At 43.6% G+C, this 13,392-nt stretch overlaps 1 protein-coding gene and 1 long non-coding RNA gene across 3 annotated transcripts in view; both read left to right on the top strand.

Moving 5' to 3' along the window:
• The first annotated feature begins 7,390 nt into the window (after positions 1-7,390).
• LOC106043263 (uncharacterized) lies at positions 7,391-9,238 on the top strand. The gene is made up of 3 exons (XR_001211591.3): positions 7,391-7,906; positions 8,450-8,534; positions 8,622-9,238. It is a non-coding gene; the product is annotated as an uncharacterized lncRNA (long non-coding RNA).
• Positions 9,239-10,705: 1,467 nt separating this feature from the next.
• Positions 10,706-13,392, top strand: part of ST3GAL1 (ST3 beta-galactoside alpha-2,3-sialyltransferase 1) — a 75,793-nt gene continuing 73,106 nt past the window's right edge. Inside the window, exon 1 of one of the 2 annotated variants that reach the window (XM_066990761.1) lies at positions 10,706-10,877. In XM_066990761.1, coding sequence (XP_066846862.1) covers positions 10,731-10,877 — 147 coding nt within the window. In that variant the 5' untranslated portion in view covers positions 10,706-10,730. The remainder of the gene's footprint in view (positions 10,878-13,392) is intronic. The other variant, XM_048049937.2, reaches the window with a different exon arrangement.

Raw genomic sequence — 13,392 nt, 5'->3', positions numbered from 1 at the left:
ACACTCAGCCTCTGCATATGCTACCTTGGGAGATGAAGATCCATCTGAAAAAGTCTATAAATTTGAAAAATAACTCTCATAAAAACTAATGTGATTTATGTAAGCACATTAAGGGGAAAATACCCTGAACAGTTGGTTTGAGTGCTTAGACTTCCTAAACTTAATATTTCCATATGGTTACATTGTAATTTTAGATTTTTAGTGCCTTCTTACCCTTCTCTGTTAAATTTGAGAAACAAATCAAGGTACCAGCACAAAGAAATTAAGATTAAGGAACAAAAATGCCTGCAATGAGTATTTGATTGTTCCCACATGAAGCAACGGTTCTTTCTACAAATTTCTGTAATCCTCTAGGAAACATTATTCCAATTGTCATAGGATTGTTTGTGTGATGTTGTGAACAGATGATTATAAAAGTCTTTTGATATAAATAGAAAGCAGTAAAATAAAGGGAGAAGTGAACACCATTTTTTTTTTTTTTAATGCAGGATTATATTAGCTAAGTAAAGATTAGTTTCAAAATACCAGACATGGTTGGAATTCTTGCTGAATTATTTCACGCCTCTAACACTTTCATATTTATCCCACAAGATTTTCACTTTTGCCGAGTCCTTGGCGGCTTTGCAGTGAACCACCCCTAAGTGTGTTTCATCTGTAGCACCAGAACTAGCTTATGTTCCAATTTTTAACTAAAGGTAACAAACATCTTAAAAATGATTATTTGAGCCACCACAAACTGTTGTGTGAACCTTCTCAAATCGATCGAAGCCCACGTTATATCAATTTAACTTAGGTTGATCCCTATCGACTAAAACTAAATGGATATAAGTCACTCACGCAACAGCACAGAGGGATCTGTGTCTGTGTGTCTGTTTGTGGTCTCAGCTCACTGACTACAATACTGTGCAGTAAAAGGTAAGAAAATGCAATTCTTTGTAAGGAACCTCCACTCTGCTATGATTCATTCTTGCCTCCCCAGCCCCGAAACAGAAAACCAACCAAAAGAAAAAAACACGGTATGAGCATGTGAGGATGCAACACTGTAAACAGTACAATCTGCCTTCATTGTATGTATGGGACCAGTTTACAGGTAAAGATGAAGTTGATGAGAAACAGCACAGGAAGTCTAGGCTGCAGCTCAGTTCTCTAACATGGCCTGGGCATCTGTGGGGATGCAGATGTAGGTAAAAAAAAAAAACAACAACAACAACAACAAAAAAAAAACTTCTTCAGAAGTGCCACCCGTTTTCCTGAAATTGTCTGCAGTCAGAGGTAGTAAACACAACAGAGAGGAGAAGACAGGGATGGAGAGAGATTAGGGAAGACAGAGGGGAGAGAGGGACAAACCAGGAATGGGGCATGCCTGAGCTATTCCTACAAGTTGTGGTAGAAGACCCCCAAAGGGAAGAGCAGGGTTCTGATGGGGAAAAACAAACAAAGAAACAAAACAAAGAAACAAAAAGCTCTTTTCATTTCTCCTAGCCAGCAACACATTCAAGTTCCTATTTAGCCTTGCCTGCTGCCCAGGTGAGCAAGCAACGTGTAATTATGTAAAAGAGATAATATTTATCACATGAGAGGTTAAGCAGGGTTAAGTTGTTGGTCAAGAGAAAAGATTTGCATTACTCCTTTTCTTCAGACCTAATAAAACACTATGGAGTGATGGTTAACACGCTGACATTTAAATACACTTGATTTAAAATAAAGGGAACCAGCCCAGCTACATGAATGCTTTGTCTTTTGTTTCAGAGATTGTGTAATTCTTTGGTTGTCTTCTTCAACTGGAGGAGGAAAAAAAAAAATTAAGGATGGATTCATTGCTCTCTGCTGCACAATTTGACAGATGTTAGTATTTATTTAAAAAAAACACATCTGGCAGCTGTCTGGCTGGGCTAGTGGCTGAGCTGGTGTTATTAGATACAGCTGATGCTAGAAAACCAAGTTGGATGGAAGGAGCTGAAGTCTGTGATGCTGCAGGGGATGTTAATATCAGAAAAATGGAAAATGGATATGGAACAAAAATATCAAGATTAGTATTTGCATAATCTAGTCTATTTTTCCAGGAGGACCCTAAGTATTAAGGTGTTTTCTCATTAGTGCTGCGTGTACGTCATCAAGAAGGTACGATCAGTGAAAAACGCAGACTGTGGACAACATGCATACCGAAATCCAGCTATATATCCCTAACCAAATTTTCACTGAACCACACCACTGCACAGTCCCAGGACTTAAGAGGTAGGCGTCCTCATATATAGGAATTAAAGTCCTGCATCTGCTCGAGATGTTTCTAAGTCTCATCTGTGTGAGGTGCAGAGGGGAAAGCCAAGGAAATGATTCAAAGCTGGAAAAATGACTTAGCTGGAGAGTCAGATCCATCCTGCCTAAATACAAAGGTCTTTAATACAGGCATTGACACGGGAGGTAGTCACCACAGGCTTCCTTTGCTGTTGCTAGAGAGAAATAGAAATGCTGTGAGGGACATTTATCTAGTCTGTTTTAAACAGCCACTTTAGGATGAGAGGAACTTCATTCTGGAAAGAGTCATTTCTCTGTGCTGCCTGCAAAGGGAGGCAATGGTGAGCAGCGCTCTGTAGCCATCTGTTGGGAAGAAGTTCACATCTGGTCAGAGATATCCCACCTGAAAAAGCTCAGTGTTCTTAATCCATTACAAGATCACAGTTTTAACTTGATTAGAGTACCGAGGACCTTCAAATGGAGACATTTATTTCCAGTGGGCATTGTTGTCCAGCAGAGATAAATAAGGATTAACAGCTGGAAGCTGAAACTACCAGATACCTCCAGGTAGTGTTTTATTTATTTATTTATTTATTTAATTTATTTTTGTACAGTGATTGAGAAAGCCTGTTGTCACATAGTAGCAGGAGAAGAGAGCACTTCTTTGTCTCTTTGAGCCTTTGATGTCTTTTTAAAACACCTGTTCAGACCAAAACTCTTTGTTCGACTTAATAAGGGCTAACTGGGTAAACTCCTGTGGAGTATGCTGCTCCAGAAATCAGATCAGATGCCTCATCCAGACCCTTCAGCTGATCTCTGTCTTAAATTTATTTTAAAGGTTGCATACTGAGAAGTCCTTACTCCCTTGCAGTCTGCTGGGAAACAAACACACACAAAGAAAACAAATAAAATGGTCAAAAAAAAACAAACAAAAACAAACAAACAAACAAAAAAAACCAACACAACCAACCAGCCAGCCAGCCAAACAAACAATCAAACAAAAAGAACACATGAAAATGTAGTAGGTTCTTTGGTCTACTCAAAAAAATAAAATAAAAAAGAGATGTGATCCTTTTTGACCATAACTATGCCTTACATTATTGTGGGAGTGATAACAAGGACTTGGTCTGCACATTTAGAAACAACTTCACAAGCAGAAAGGGCCAAGTCTTCTGAGGTTCCACCCCTGGAAGCAATGTCTCCTTACTCATATCTCCTTTAAGTGACAAATGAAGATTTGAGGGACTGAGCGTGTTCAGCCCCCTTCAGCTGGTACCAGTGTCCACAACCATCTAGTTTTTGAGATAAAGAGAGATATTTGCCCTGGGCTATGAGCTTCAGGCTCAGTTCCGATCTTAGAGGATTCAGTAGAATATCTACTGCCTCACGTGGCCTGGTGCCAGCCAGCTCCTCTGCCTCCTGTACAGAGCAGAATTACTGCAGCAGGCAGCTGGGAGACAGAGTATGAGCTGCGCTCAGTCCTGGTGTCTTTATCCATGGTGGTTCCTGCTTTGCTCGTTTTTCTTGGTCTAAAACAAGAAAATATTTTGACTGAAGCTGCATCTCTCTTCTCTGAGCCACGAGAGCACCCCATAAGGGTAATATCTCAGCTCTAATGCAACTGCTCCTCGGGGAGGAGTGGCTGGAGTATAAGGCAGCTGCAGCAGTAAAAATATGTGCATACTGGCTAGGTCCTTGATCCATGATGGGGACTGCTAGGAACAATCTCAGTATGAGAGATACAGATATTGCCCAGTGATGGCAGCACATAGGCTTTGATACGGCACAAAGAAGGGAACAGAAAACAGCATTTTAAATGCGACAGGATGCGTGTATTTCTGAAGTCAAGAGGGGAAGGATATGTCGGTGAGAAGATCTATGGAGATACAATGGGAAAAAAAAAAAAAGGATTGTAACAGCCCAGCATTTTTTTTCCTAGACAATTGCTTATTTTCAGCTCCTTGCTTACGATCTGCATTCCTATGATGTGTACTTTACATGGGGCTGATACTTGGATGGAAATTTTAATAATGTGGATGGCAGAAGAAAGCAAAGACAAAATGAGTGTCCTACAAAACAAAAGATGAAGGTAGATCCCTGCCTGATGCTGATCATCATAGACCTATGGAAGCTGATAAAAAAGCTGATTTACGCTGAGGATGTAGCCCTAGTGTCTGCATTCATTAATGGGTCAGGTCTCAGTGCTCAGGCACATGGTGTGGGAGCAGCCTCCACCAGGGAAAAATGCCTTCTTGGAATAATGGTGGAAGAGTGGGGAAATTGCAAAGGCATTGCAGCCTTGTATGAATTCACGAAGCTTACTTTGAAGCACATCCTTTTCTAATTAGCAGCGGTGAACCTGGAATGTCAGCCAGTACTGCAGCAGGGTGTTTTTTTTCCCCCTCATATCTTGATCAAAACTTCTTTTGACTTCTCAAACTGCTCGAAGTACAATTGAAGGAAGGAAAAAGACAGTAAAGATAAAAAGTACATTCAGTGACACAAACTAGCAGTAATGAAGGAAACTGAACAGTAGCTCATGTTTTGCTTTAAAAACACTACTGCGCCATACAAGCTGGCCTCATTTTCATTTATTTATTTATTTATTTATTTATTTTTTCATGAAAATCTCTCTTCTGCCAAAACTGAAGTATTTAGAAACTACATTCTGGAACAATAAATCTGTGGGAAACTTTAATGTTGCATAGAATGTGCTTGATTATGCGAACATATTAATAATAACAGATCTCAATAGCACTTCCTATGACAAGCAGTTTCCTATTCGCAGCTTTCTTCGGTCTGGTCGTAACCTCAGTGCTCTCGTAGGAGTAAACCAGACATCCCTTTGACCATCAGAGAAGTTAGGAAAGGGTCCTGGAAGGTGGCCTTTGCTGGGATCAGCAGAATCTCTGCCAGGCTGTGTAATGTCTTTCTTACTCTTTTCAGAGCAATTAAACGGATGCCACCTGCTAGTGATGTACGTCCTTGAGCATAAGCATCATCAAGCCACATTTCCTTATATACGGAGATTTAAGTCTGATTCATTAAGATCAGTTGTTTACTCATACAGGAAACCATATCATAAATTTTTCCCTGGGAATGCATCAAGCCCCATATGTAAACATCAGTGAGTTTGCTCTCCCTTCTCCAGTAGAGGCTTTATTTTTTGCATCAGTTTGTCTTTTTACATACTGGTTAATAACACTATTTTAATTTACAGCCCGAATGTATTCACCTGCAGCTGATACTCATTGTTCCTTTAGCTGCTATGCATTCCTCACTTCCCTGACATTTACTTCCCAATTAATTGACAGCAATCAGGTTCTCCCTCAGCTTTCATTTTGCTAGGCTGAGCAAATCTCATTTGCCCATTTCACGGCTTCATCCGGCTGGCGGCTTAGAGTCATCTTGTATACCAGAATCTTCCCCCTCCTTAATTGGAAGCAAACAAAGAGCTCCTATCTCAAGGCAGATGGTTTTCTTCATTCCTAAGGGTGTGTTTCACTTCACTTCACTTGGTCTAAAGTGCATATTGTCAGCTTCCTCAAATTTGCTGCTTTCCAGCCATGAAGCAACCCCCAGCCCAGATAAGTCTTCCTATATGTCCGAGAGCCGTGTATTAGCTGGCTAACTCCTCTTCCTCAACAGTGGGCTTCTCCTTTAGCTTACCTTGGATGACAAGACCCTCTCCAGTTGCATGAAGACATGCTATGCAGCCACGTTTCTGAGCACTGGCTGCAAGCTCTGGATCAGCTGGGAACTGAAGGTGAGCACCTTGCACCAGGCCAAAGGGATGTTCCCAGAGAGATGGAGAAAGCTGGGGACAGTGCAAAGGCATGATAGCCTTGGATGAAGCTTATTTTGAGCCACTGGTTTCTTTACAATGCAGGATGGGCTTTCTTCCCTATTTCTTCACAAGAAGCTATTTTGAGTCCACTTTTACATAATGTTTTGGCTCTGTCTATAACTTCTGATAGCTCCTGCTCAGCATGCACGCACTTTGGCCTATCGGTCTCATTCCACTCTTAGCTTCTAGCAAAACTACCAAGAGTCCAAGTAGTACCACTCCACCTGCTTCATCAAAGATAAATACAACCTACTACGAATCTTCTCTTGAGAATCACTTCCTGCCTCAAATGCACTTACAAATTATTCTTGTTTAATCTCCTGTTGGTAAATACAGGTTGCTTTTTATCCCATTTTTCCATTTATCTCCAGATCTTAAATTAATGTTTCCTCCTGAATTTGTTCTATATCACGCTGGTTTAAGCTTAGATTAACTGTCTTCTCATTTTCTAAATAACTGTCTGTTCAACTTCTTAGATGTAGATTATGATCTGAGTGCAGCATCCATCTAGTTTACAGAAAGACCATCTTCAAGTCTTTGAGCTCTTGTGTCCACCTCTCATCTCTAATCATTAAAGCAATTCCTTAGTTTACCCAAGTTTGGCCTTCTGAAATCAGGAAAATGTAGCTGTAGTCTTGCTTATGTTTGTTTATCTTGCCATACAACTTAAGAAGAAAAAAGTCATGATCAGTTACTCCCCAGTCATCTTTGATGGCAAGTTCCTCTATAATAGCTCATTTGTTACTATCAGATCTAAAACAGCATTGTGGATGACTTACTGCTGCTTTAGTGAATAATTCTACTAGCTTTTGCTCACAGAAATAATGCAACCTAAATATTTTCCAGTCTACATATGGGAAACTTAGTTTTTCTAGACCGTTACAATTGCTAGATTTTTTTTTTCTCTAGTAACATCTCAGACACTCTGCCTGACGTGGATCTCCAGCCCTGTGGGTTAATGGGAGCACTACCCCAGCACAATGCTCACCTGTCTTCCCTGGAGCAATCCTGTCCACCCCATTTAGCCCTGCTCAGCTTGTCCCACCAGCTGTAAGGGATTGTGCAATGTTATTTCAACCTTTACACCTGGCAAGAAAAAAAAATATTTTCCATCCTATGTAGCTTACGATACTGCATTTCTGCCATTGAACATAAATGCCATTCCCCAGTAAATTAAGCTGTGACTAACATCTGTCAGGTGTGGTTCATTGTTTTTCTCATCATTTACCCAACGGATGACTTCCACATGCAATTAGTGTGCTGCTTTGTTAGCGTGTTTAATTTAATATAGCATGTAGAGCCCTTCGTATGTGTGCGCTGTCCTTTGGGGGAAACCATTTGTCTCAAAAACTGCATGGTGGCACAGCTTGTGTGCTTCTGTGACATTCAGGAGAGATGAAACAGTTAGCTGGTACTGATCAGACAAGCACATAAGCCTGACTTTGAAAAGGTTGTTCTGCGTTACTATATTTATTTTGTTTGAGCCACAGAAAAATGCTTCCTTGTCAAAATGTTTCTTTAACAGGCTTTGCTTGCCATCCTTTTTGTGGTCTGGATACTCAAACACAAGTCTAACAGACACTCCAACCTCATCAACATTTGTTTTCTGTCTCTAAGACTAATCTCACCTTCTGGTTTATTCCTGATTATCCTGGGGGACAGCTGAAATGAAATAAAATGAAACGATGCTAATAACAGCACAATCAGTTAAGGCACAAGTTTTTAAGTCTTTGCTTGGGAAAAGCTGAGGATTTGCAGCTGAAGTGGCTGGGAGTAGACAGTACTCGAGGCATGACAGGATCAAGATGCACGAAGATAAATCAGGTGAATTTTACTGCTGTGCCTTTCTGCAGGTGATACCTGCACTGCCTAGAATGGTCACTGATGTTGGGGAGTTTGTGTATGTTACAGGTGTACAAAACACCCCAAAAGTATACCACGTCTGTCCCTCTTTGCCATATGGTTACTTATATTTACCCTCTTTTTTATGTACTTTTGTCATTTGTTTGTTTTGCAGTAAATTGCTTGTGGCCAATGAATGTTTCTACGTGAATTTAACTTCCTGTATCCTGAGAGATGTACTATAGTTTTATCTATTTTAATATCCTCACTGTGTTTTATTCCTATTTCGTGTTTATTATTCCTCTCAGGCTTTATATTGTCCTTGTAGGAAAAAAAAAAAAAATCATTTATCTAAGAATATAAAAGCAAAGCAGTATTTCATTGCTGGGATTTTTTTTTATGTGAGTTTGCTAAGGGCTTGGCTTGAGCTCCAGACTTGCTGCTTATTTCTGCAAATCAGGCTTTTGGTATTTACTGTGTGTTTTTATGTGCTACAGCACTGAAATGTTTTTCTGCCTTTCCCAGATATTTATTGAGAGCAAGTTCTGCCATATCACAACTGCCACCCACAGCGGATGCTCCCATGTCCAGCACTAATGAGTCCTAGAAGGTAAAAATGTGTCACTGTGTAATTGTTTGGCATCGAAGGAAATCCTGCACTGATGTAAAGCTCTCTCAGACACAGTTCTGCATCTAGGTGCTGTGAAGCAGATGCTGAGAGCACTGGCCGTACGTTCAGTCCCACCGAGCTCTTCCATCTCCTTGCCATACAAGCACCAACAGCAACCAGAGGAAGATGCTGCATGCTTTTTTGGGTTCTTTCCTCCTTGATTTTTAAAGCACCTTAACCCCGGAGTCAGATTCTGGACACTGTGGAGGCTGCTGAGGACCTGATCTAAATACCTGTTTCAAACCTCTGAGCAGTTCTCAGCTGCCACAGCAGGCTTAGGATCAGAGGACACCACGGCAGTTCTGAGAAATCTGAACAGATAGGACAGCAGTTCAGTGTTTAGTTTGCAACATAAATAAATAAGTAAATAAGGCAAGATGACCTAACTGGCTGAGATCAAACCATCTATCAAACATGGCAAAGTCAATTGCTATCAGATACCTTTATAAAGTTCACGTTCTTGTTTTCACTACTTATTACATTGTTCTAATGACGACATTTGTGTAAAGTAACTGCAGTGCCTCTTGCGCATCTAAATAAAGAATATTGTTCATTTTCTCAGCAGAAATAACATATATGTAGATGACCTGTCTCTCTTACCAGTCAGAACAGAGTTCAGAGTTCAGTTGTGGCCAATAATCCTAGTTTCACGGTTACAAAATTTTTTTTTTTCAGAAGTATTTAATCTGCTTCACAGGCAGCTATAGCAGTCAATAGGTGTCTCTGTACAATACCTAACAAACACGTATGATCAGCTGCGATAAGAAGACAGATTTCCCAGTAAGCCCATCTACATGGAGTTTGGCCTTGGAACGGGGACAGCATTTATATCGCTCTGGCAGGGTCAGCAATCGCTCCCATGATGCTGGCTGTGACAGCACGCAGCCATTGCAGTGCATTTCAGCGTGCACGAACACCTTGGGTCTTATTCAGCCCAAGTATTGGAGGATCTGGGGATGGGGCATCTGTTGGCCACGCTCCCACCCGTGCCTCCTCTTTCCTCCAGCAATAGCACGGTGATAGCGCTTAGCTTCCCCGCGAGTCTTTCAGAGCAAGCCAGCCATTGCTGAACAGCAATTTATTTACACAGGCGAGGAGAAATAGCTTCTTGGCAACTGCGTACACAGCAAATGCTGATTTTTCTATTTTAACTTCTGCTTCTTGGCCTAGCCGCGATGGCAGTTGGCTTGTTTGGAGGATGGCAGGTTACCTACTGAAAAGAGAGCAAATGCAGGGAGGGCAAACACCAGCCCAAATCTGCTCTCTCCCCTTGGGGTGCCCATTGTTACATTTTGCTGAAACACTTGACACTGGTTTTGGCCTCAGAGAGCTTTCAGAATAATCCAAAGGATTTCTTTGTTAATTGCAATCCCGGAGTTAAAATAGAAATGAAAAGCTGGACAATCCAGAGAAGTGAGGGAGTGGAAACAAGTTGGTGAGGCTGAAACCTGCACGGACTTTGAGCACCCACAGGATAGGTGCCTAAAGCCGGCATTGCGTCAAATAGTTTCACCAGACACTTTACCAGTTGCAAGTATCTGTCTGGGGGTTCTTTAACGACGCTTTTTAATTCCGCAGCATTTTATAGTAACCTTAAAAACGTCAGATACTGGACGCGAAGAAGGCATTATTTACTATGTGCTCTTTTTTTTTTTTTTTTGTTTTAATCATCATTAATGACGCAAAACGCGCTCTCCCCACGGGAAGCCCTGAATTTCTCTCCGCTTTCCCTCCTGCGCTCGGCGCCGGGGATCCGCGCGGGCGCAATTTTCAGACAAGGAGAGCTTTTGGGGCGCGGAGGGGAAAACGAGGGGGGGCGAAAGCGTTTCGGGGGGGGGGGGGGGGGGCCGACGCAGGGCGGTGTCAGGAGCAGGTATTTCGCCTCGGTGGATGGGGCGGGGGCGAAGTTTGGGCTGGCGGCCGGCGGGGACGGGCTGTGCGCGCATCTCGCCTCCTGCGCGCCCCGCGCCTCCTGCGCCTCCTGCGCCGCGCAGCAGCCGCGCAGCACCGCGGAGAGCCGCGGAAAGGGGGGCGGAGGGGGGGGGGGGGGCAGAAGGGGGCGGCTCCGCCTCGCCCGGCTCCGAGGAGGAGCCGCCGGGGGCCCCGGCTCCTTCCACGTGGCTGGGGGCGCGCTATATGAGCGGGCAGGAAGCCCTGCCGGGGAGGGAAGGGGAGGGACGGGGGAGCGGAGGCTGCAGCAGCTCGGCGAGGATCCGGCAGCGATCGGTTCGCCCTTTCCCCGGCCATGGGGTTTGGCCGCCAGCCGGCCCCCGGCGCCCCGCCGTGAGTACCGGGCTCCCTCCTCTTCCTCCTCCTCCTCCTCCTCCCCCGCTTACCTGCAAATCCTCCCGCTCCCCCTGCTGCTCCTCGTTCGCTTAAGTTGGTTGTTATTATTATTTATTTTTTTGGGGGAGGAGGGGGGGTGGCGGTGTTATTGTGATCATCTGGAGGCAGAGGGTGGCCCCGCCGGAGCCCGCAGCATCCTCCGCCGGCCGCTCCGGAGCGGGGCGGCTGCGCCCCATCCCGCCGGGCTGCGCCCCCCAAAAATCCCCGCAGAGGGGCAGAGGTGGGCTGGGGGGCACGGAGAGGCTCCGGGCAGCCCCCTTCCGTGGCTGGGTGGCTGGGGAGAAGCCTAACGGAGTCCCACAGCCCGCTGTTTGTATGGATTCATTTCTTTGCTTATTTATTTTTTTCACTTGGGTGGGCTGTGCGGCGAGGGAGGGAAGGCAGTGTTGCTCCGTTAGGGGAAAGCAGGCTGGCTGCCTGAGGTACCAGCACATCCCTGCTCGCAGAATGAGTCTCCAGCGGAGTATAAATAACTAATCTCCGAGTTTGTTTGTTAGGTGTGTTGGTGTTGCGCTGGAGATGTCTCAGCAGCGAGCGTGGAACCTTTGTCCTTGTAATGATTGATTTTAGTTTTGGCAGAAACAGAAAACAAACTAGTTAAAAAATAAAAAAATAAAATGCCTGGATGCATATTTACTCCTTTGAGACTTGCAGGATTTTTCAACTATTTGTCAAGGTTGAGTGTGTATGTGTCCAACACACAGAAATAACTCTTTCATATAATTGTAAGTCTAAATTATATATTTGCCTGCTGGGCACACATGTTAAAGGAAAAACCTCCCTAATTATGGATCCTTCAGAGAGATTGGAAGGGTGACAAAGCCCTTGTAATCTTTTGGGTCAATTTTCATAAGCTCCAAAAGCCCTTTTTGAAAAGGAAATTAAACTTCAGTGTGGAAAAGAGACAGGAAATTCGAGGATATGAAAAAGAAACTCCACCTTTCCCTCTGATCCTGTCCCCAGGAGTTCCTTTACATTGGTGCCCTTCGGTGACAGAAGGGAAAATGAAGAGCCAGCCGCCTCTAAGCAGCCTTCCTGCCGCTTGGCAGTTGAGAAGATACTCAGTTAGCAGCAGCACGCTCCTCCTGGGGGTTATTGACATGGCTGTAGCTGGAGGGGTGGTCGTGGGAAGCATCTGCTTTGAAACACTTGGATCTCCGCTCCTAGTGTCCCGCGCGGTCCATGCCAGCCAGGGCCTTCTGCAGCCGATATGTTCACCCCTCCTCAATTCTTAGGGCTTTGTCCAAAGCCCGTGGGGCTCTGCCCACTGTTTGTAAGGGATCGGCAGAGCTGCTCTCCGGTTAGAATCTGGGGTTTGTCCCAGGGCCCCTCTCTGGCTTTTGGCAGCGGCCGGTGGCTATCTGCAGGGCATGGCTGTGCTTGAGGTCCCTTCTGGGAACTTGATAGCTTCTAATCTGTTTGAACGCACTTCCAGGCTGAGGCTGGGGGGTGGAGAAGGGAATGACCGGATAAAAAAAAAAAGGTGGATTTTTTTCTTTTTAATAAGTTAAGGGCACTTGTTTTCTTGATTATCCCTGAAGCAGTAAAAACTCCAGTGTGGGTCCACAGTGAACTTGGTGCTCTTCCTCTGCCGATTTCTCACTTTATTTACTCTATTTTGGTGCTGCTGTAGGATAACATTTCAGCAGGTTTAAATCCTTTGCCTCAGCAAAGACAAAGCCCCAGACTGTGGTCCTCCCAAACCTGTTTTTTTTTTCTCCTCAATAACAATAGTTTTTTAAAGTACTCTCCTGTCTGATATACTTGTATTTTACCTTTCTGCTAGTAGCATGTAAGAGCACAGTCTCGGACAAAGCAAAAGGAGAGAAAAATCCAATTCCCTATTCTTTTGGCTCACTCAATTTGTGCACAGTTGGACTGTGCAGTAGAGACAGCTGTTTGTATGAATTTTTCACGTATCCCGACCAGAAAGGTACCTGCAGCCTTGCTTGCAGTTTTTCTTCCAAACTTGATGATATTAGTAATGGTGATAGCATCTCAGCTGAGGAAGGGAACTTTTAACACTAAACATCACTTTGTTTAAGGCTTTGTATCTGCTTATCAATTTGATTTTCTTTTGATGGAAAACTGGGAGTTATTTGAGGGGAAATTAGGGTCATGCAGATAGCAGTTCCATCTTCTTGGCTACAACAGCATCTTTTATCCCAGATACATTGTAAATGCTGTCATTAAATGATAGCAATAATATGTTTTTATTAAGAGCTTCTTTCAAAAGTATTTTCAAAAGTGTGGTGAAGCAGAAATGTGCTTTTGAAAGCAGAGGAGTAAGAGCAAATCCAGCTCCACAGAAAATTTAAAGTGCTGTTAATCCCACCACCTGGTGGAGCTTTTTATGGTGCCAGCTGAGGGAACACAGAATAAGGATGCATTTTTGTGTTTGGTTTTATTAGTCAGATGCTCTGCGTAGAGTTTCTATAACTTTTTTTTTCCT

This window comes from Anser cygnoides, chromosome 2 (assembly GCF_040182565.1).
Source record: "Anser cygnoides isolate HZ-2024a breed goose chromosome 2, Taihu_goose_T2T_genome, whole genome shotgun sequence".
NCBI classification, from domain to species: Eukaryota; Metazoa; Chordata; class Aves; order Anseriformes; family Anatidae; genus Anser; species Anser cygnoides.
This window is presented reverse-complemented; position numbering and strand designations above follow the sequence as displayed.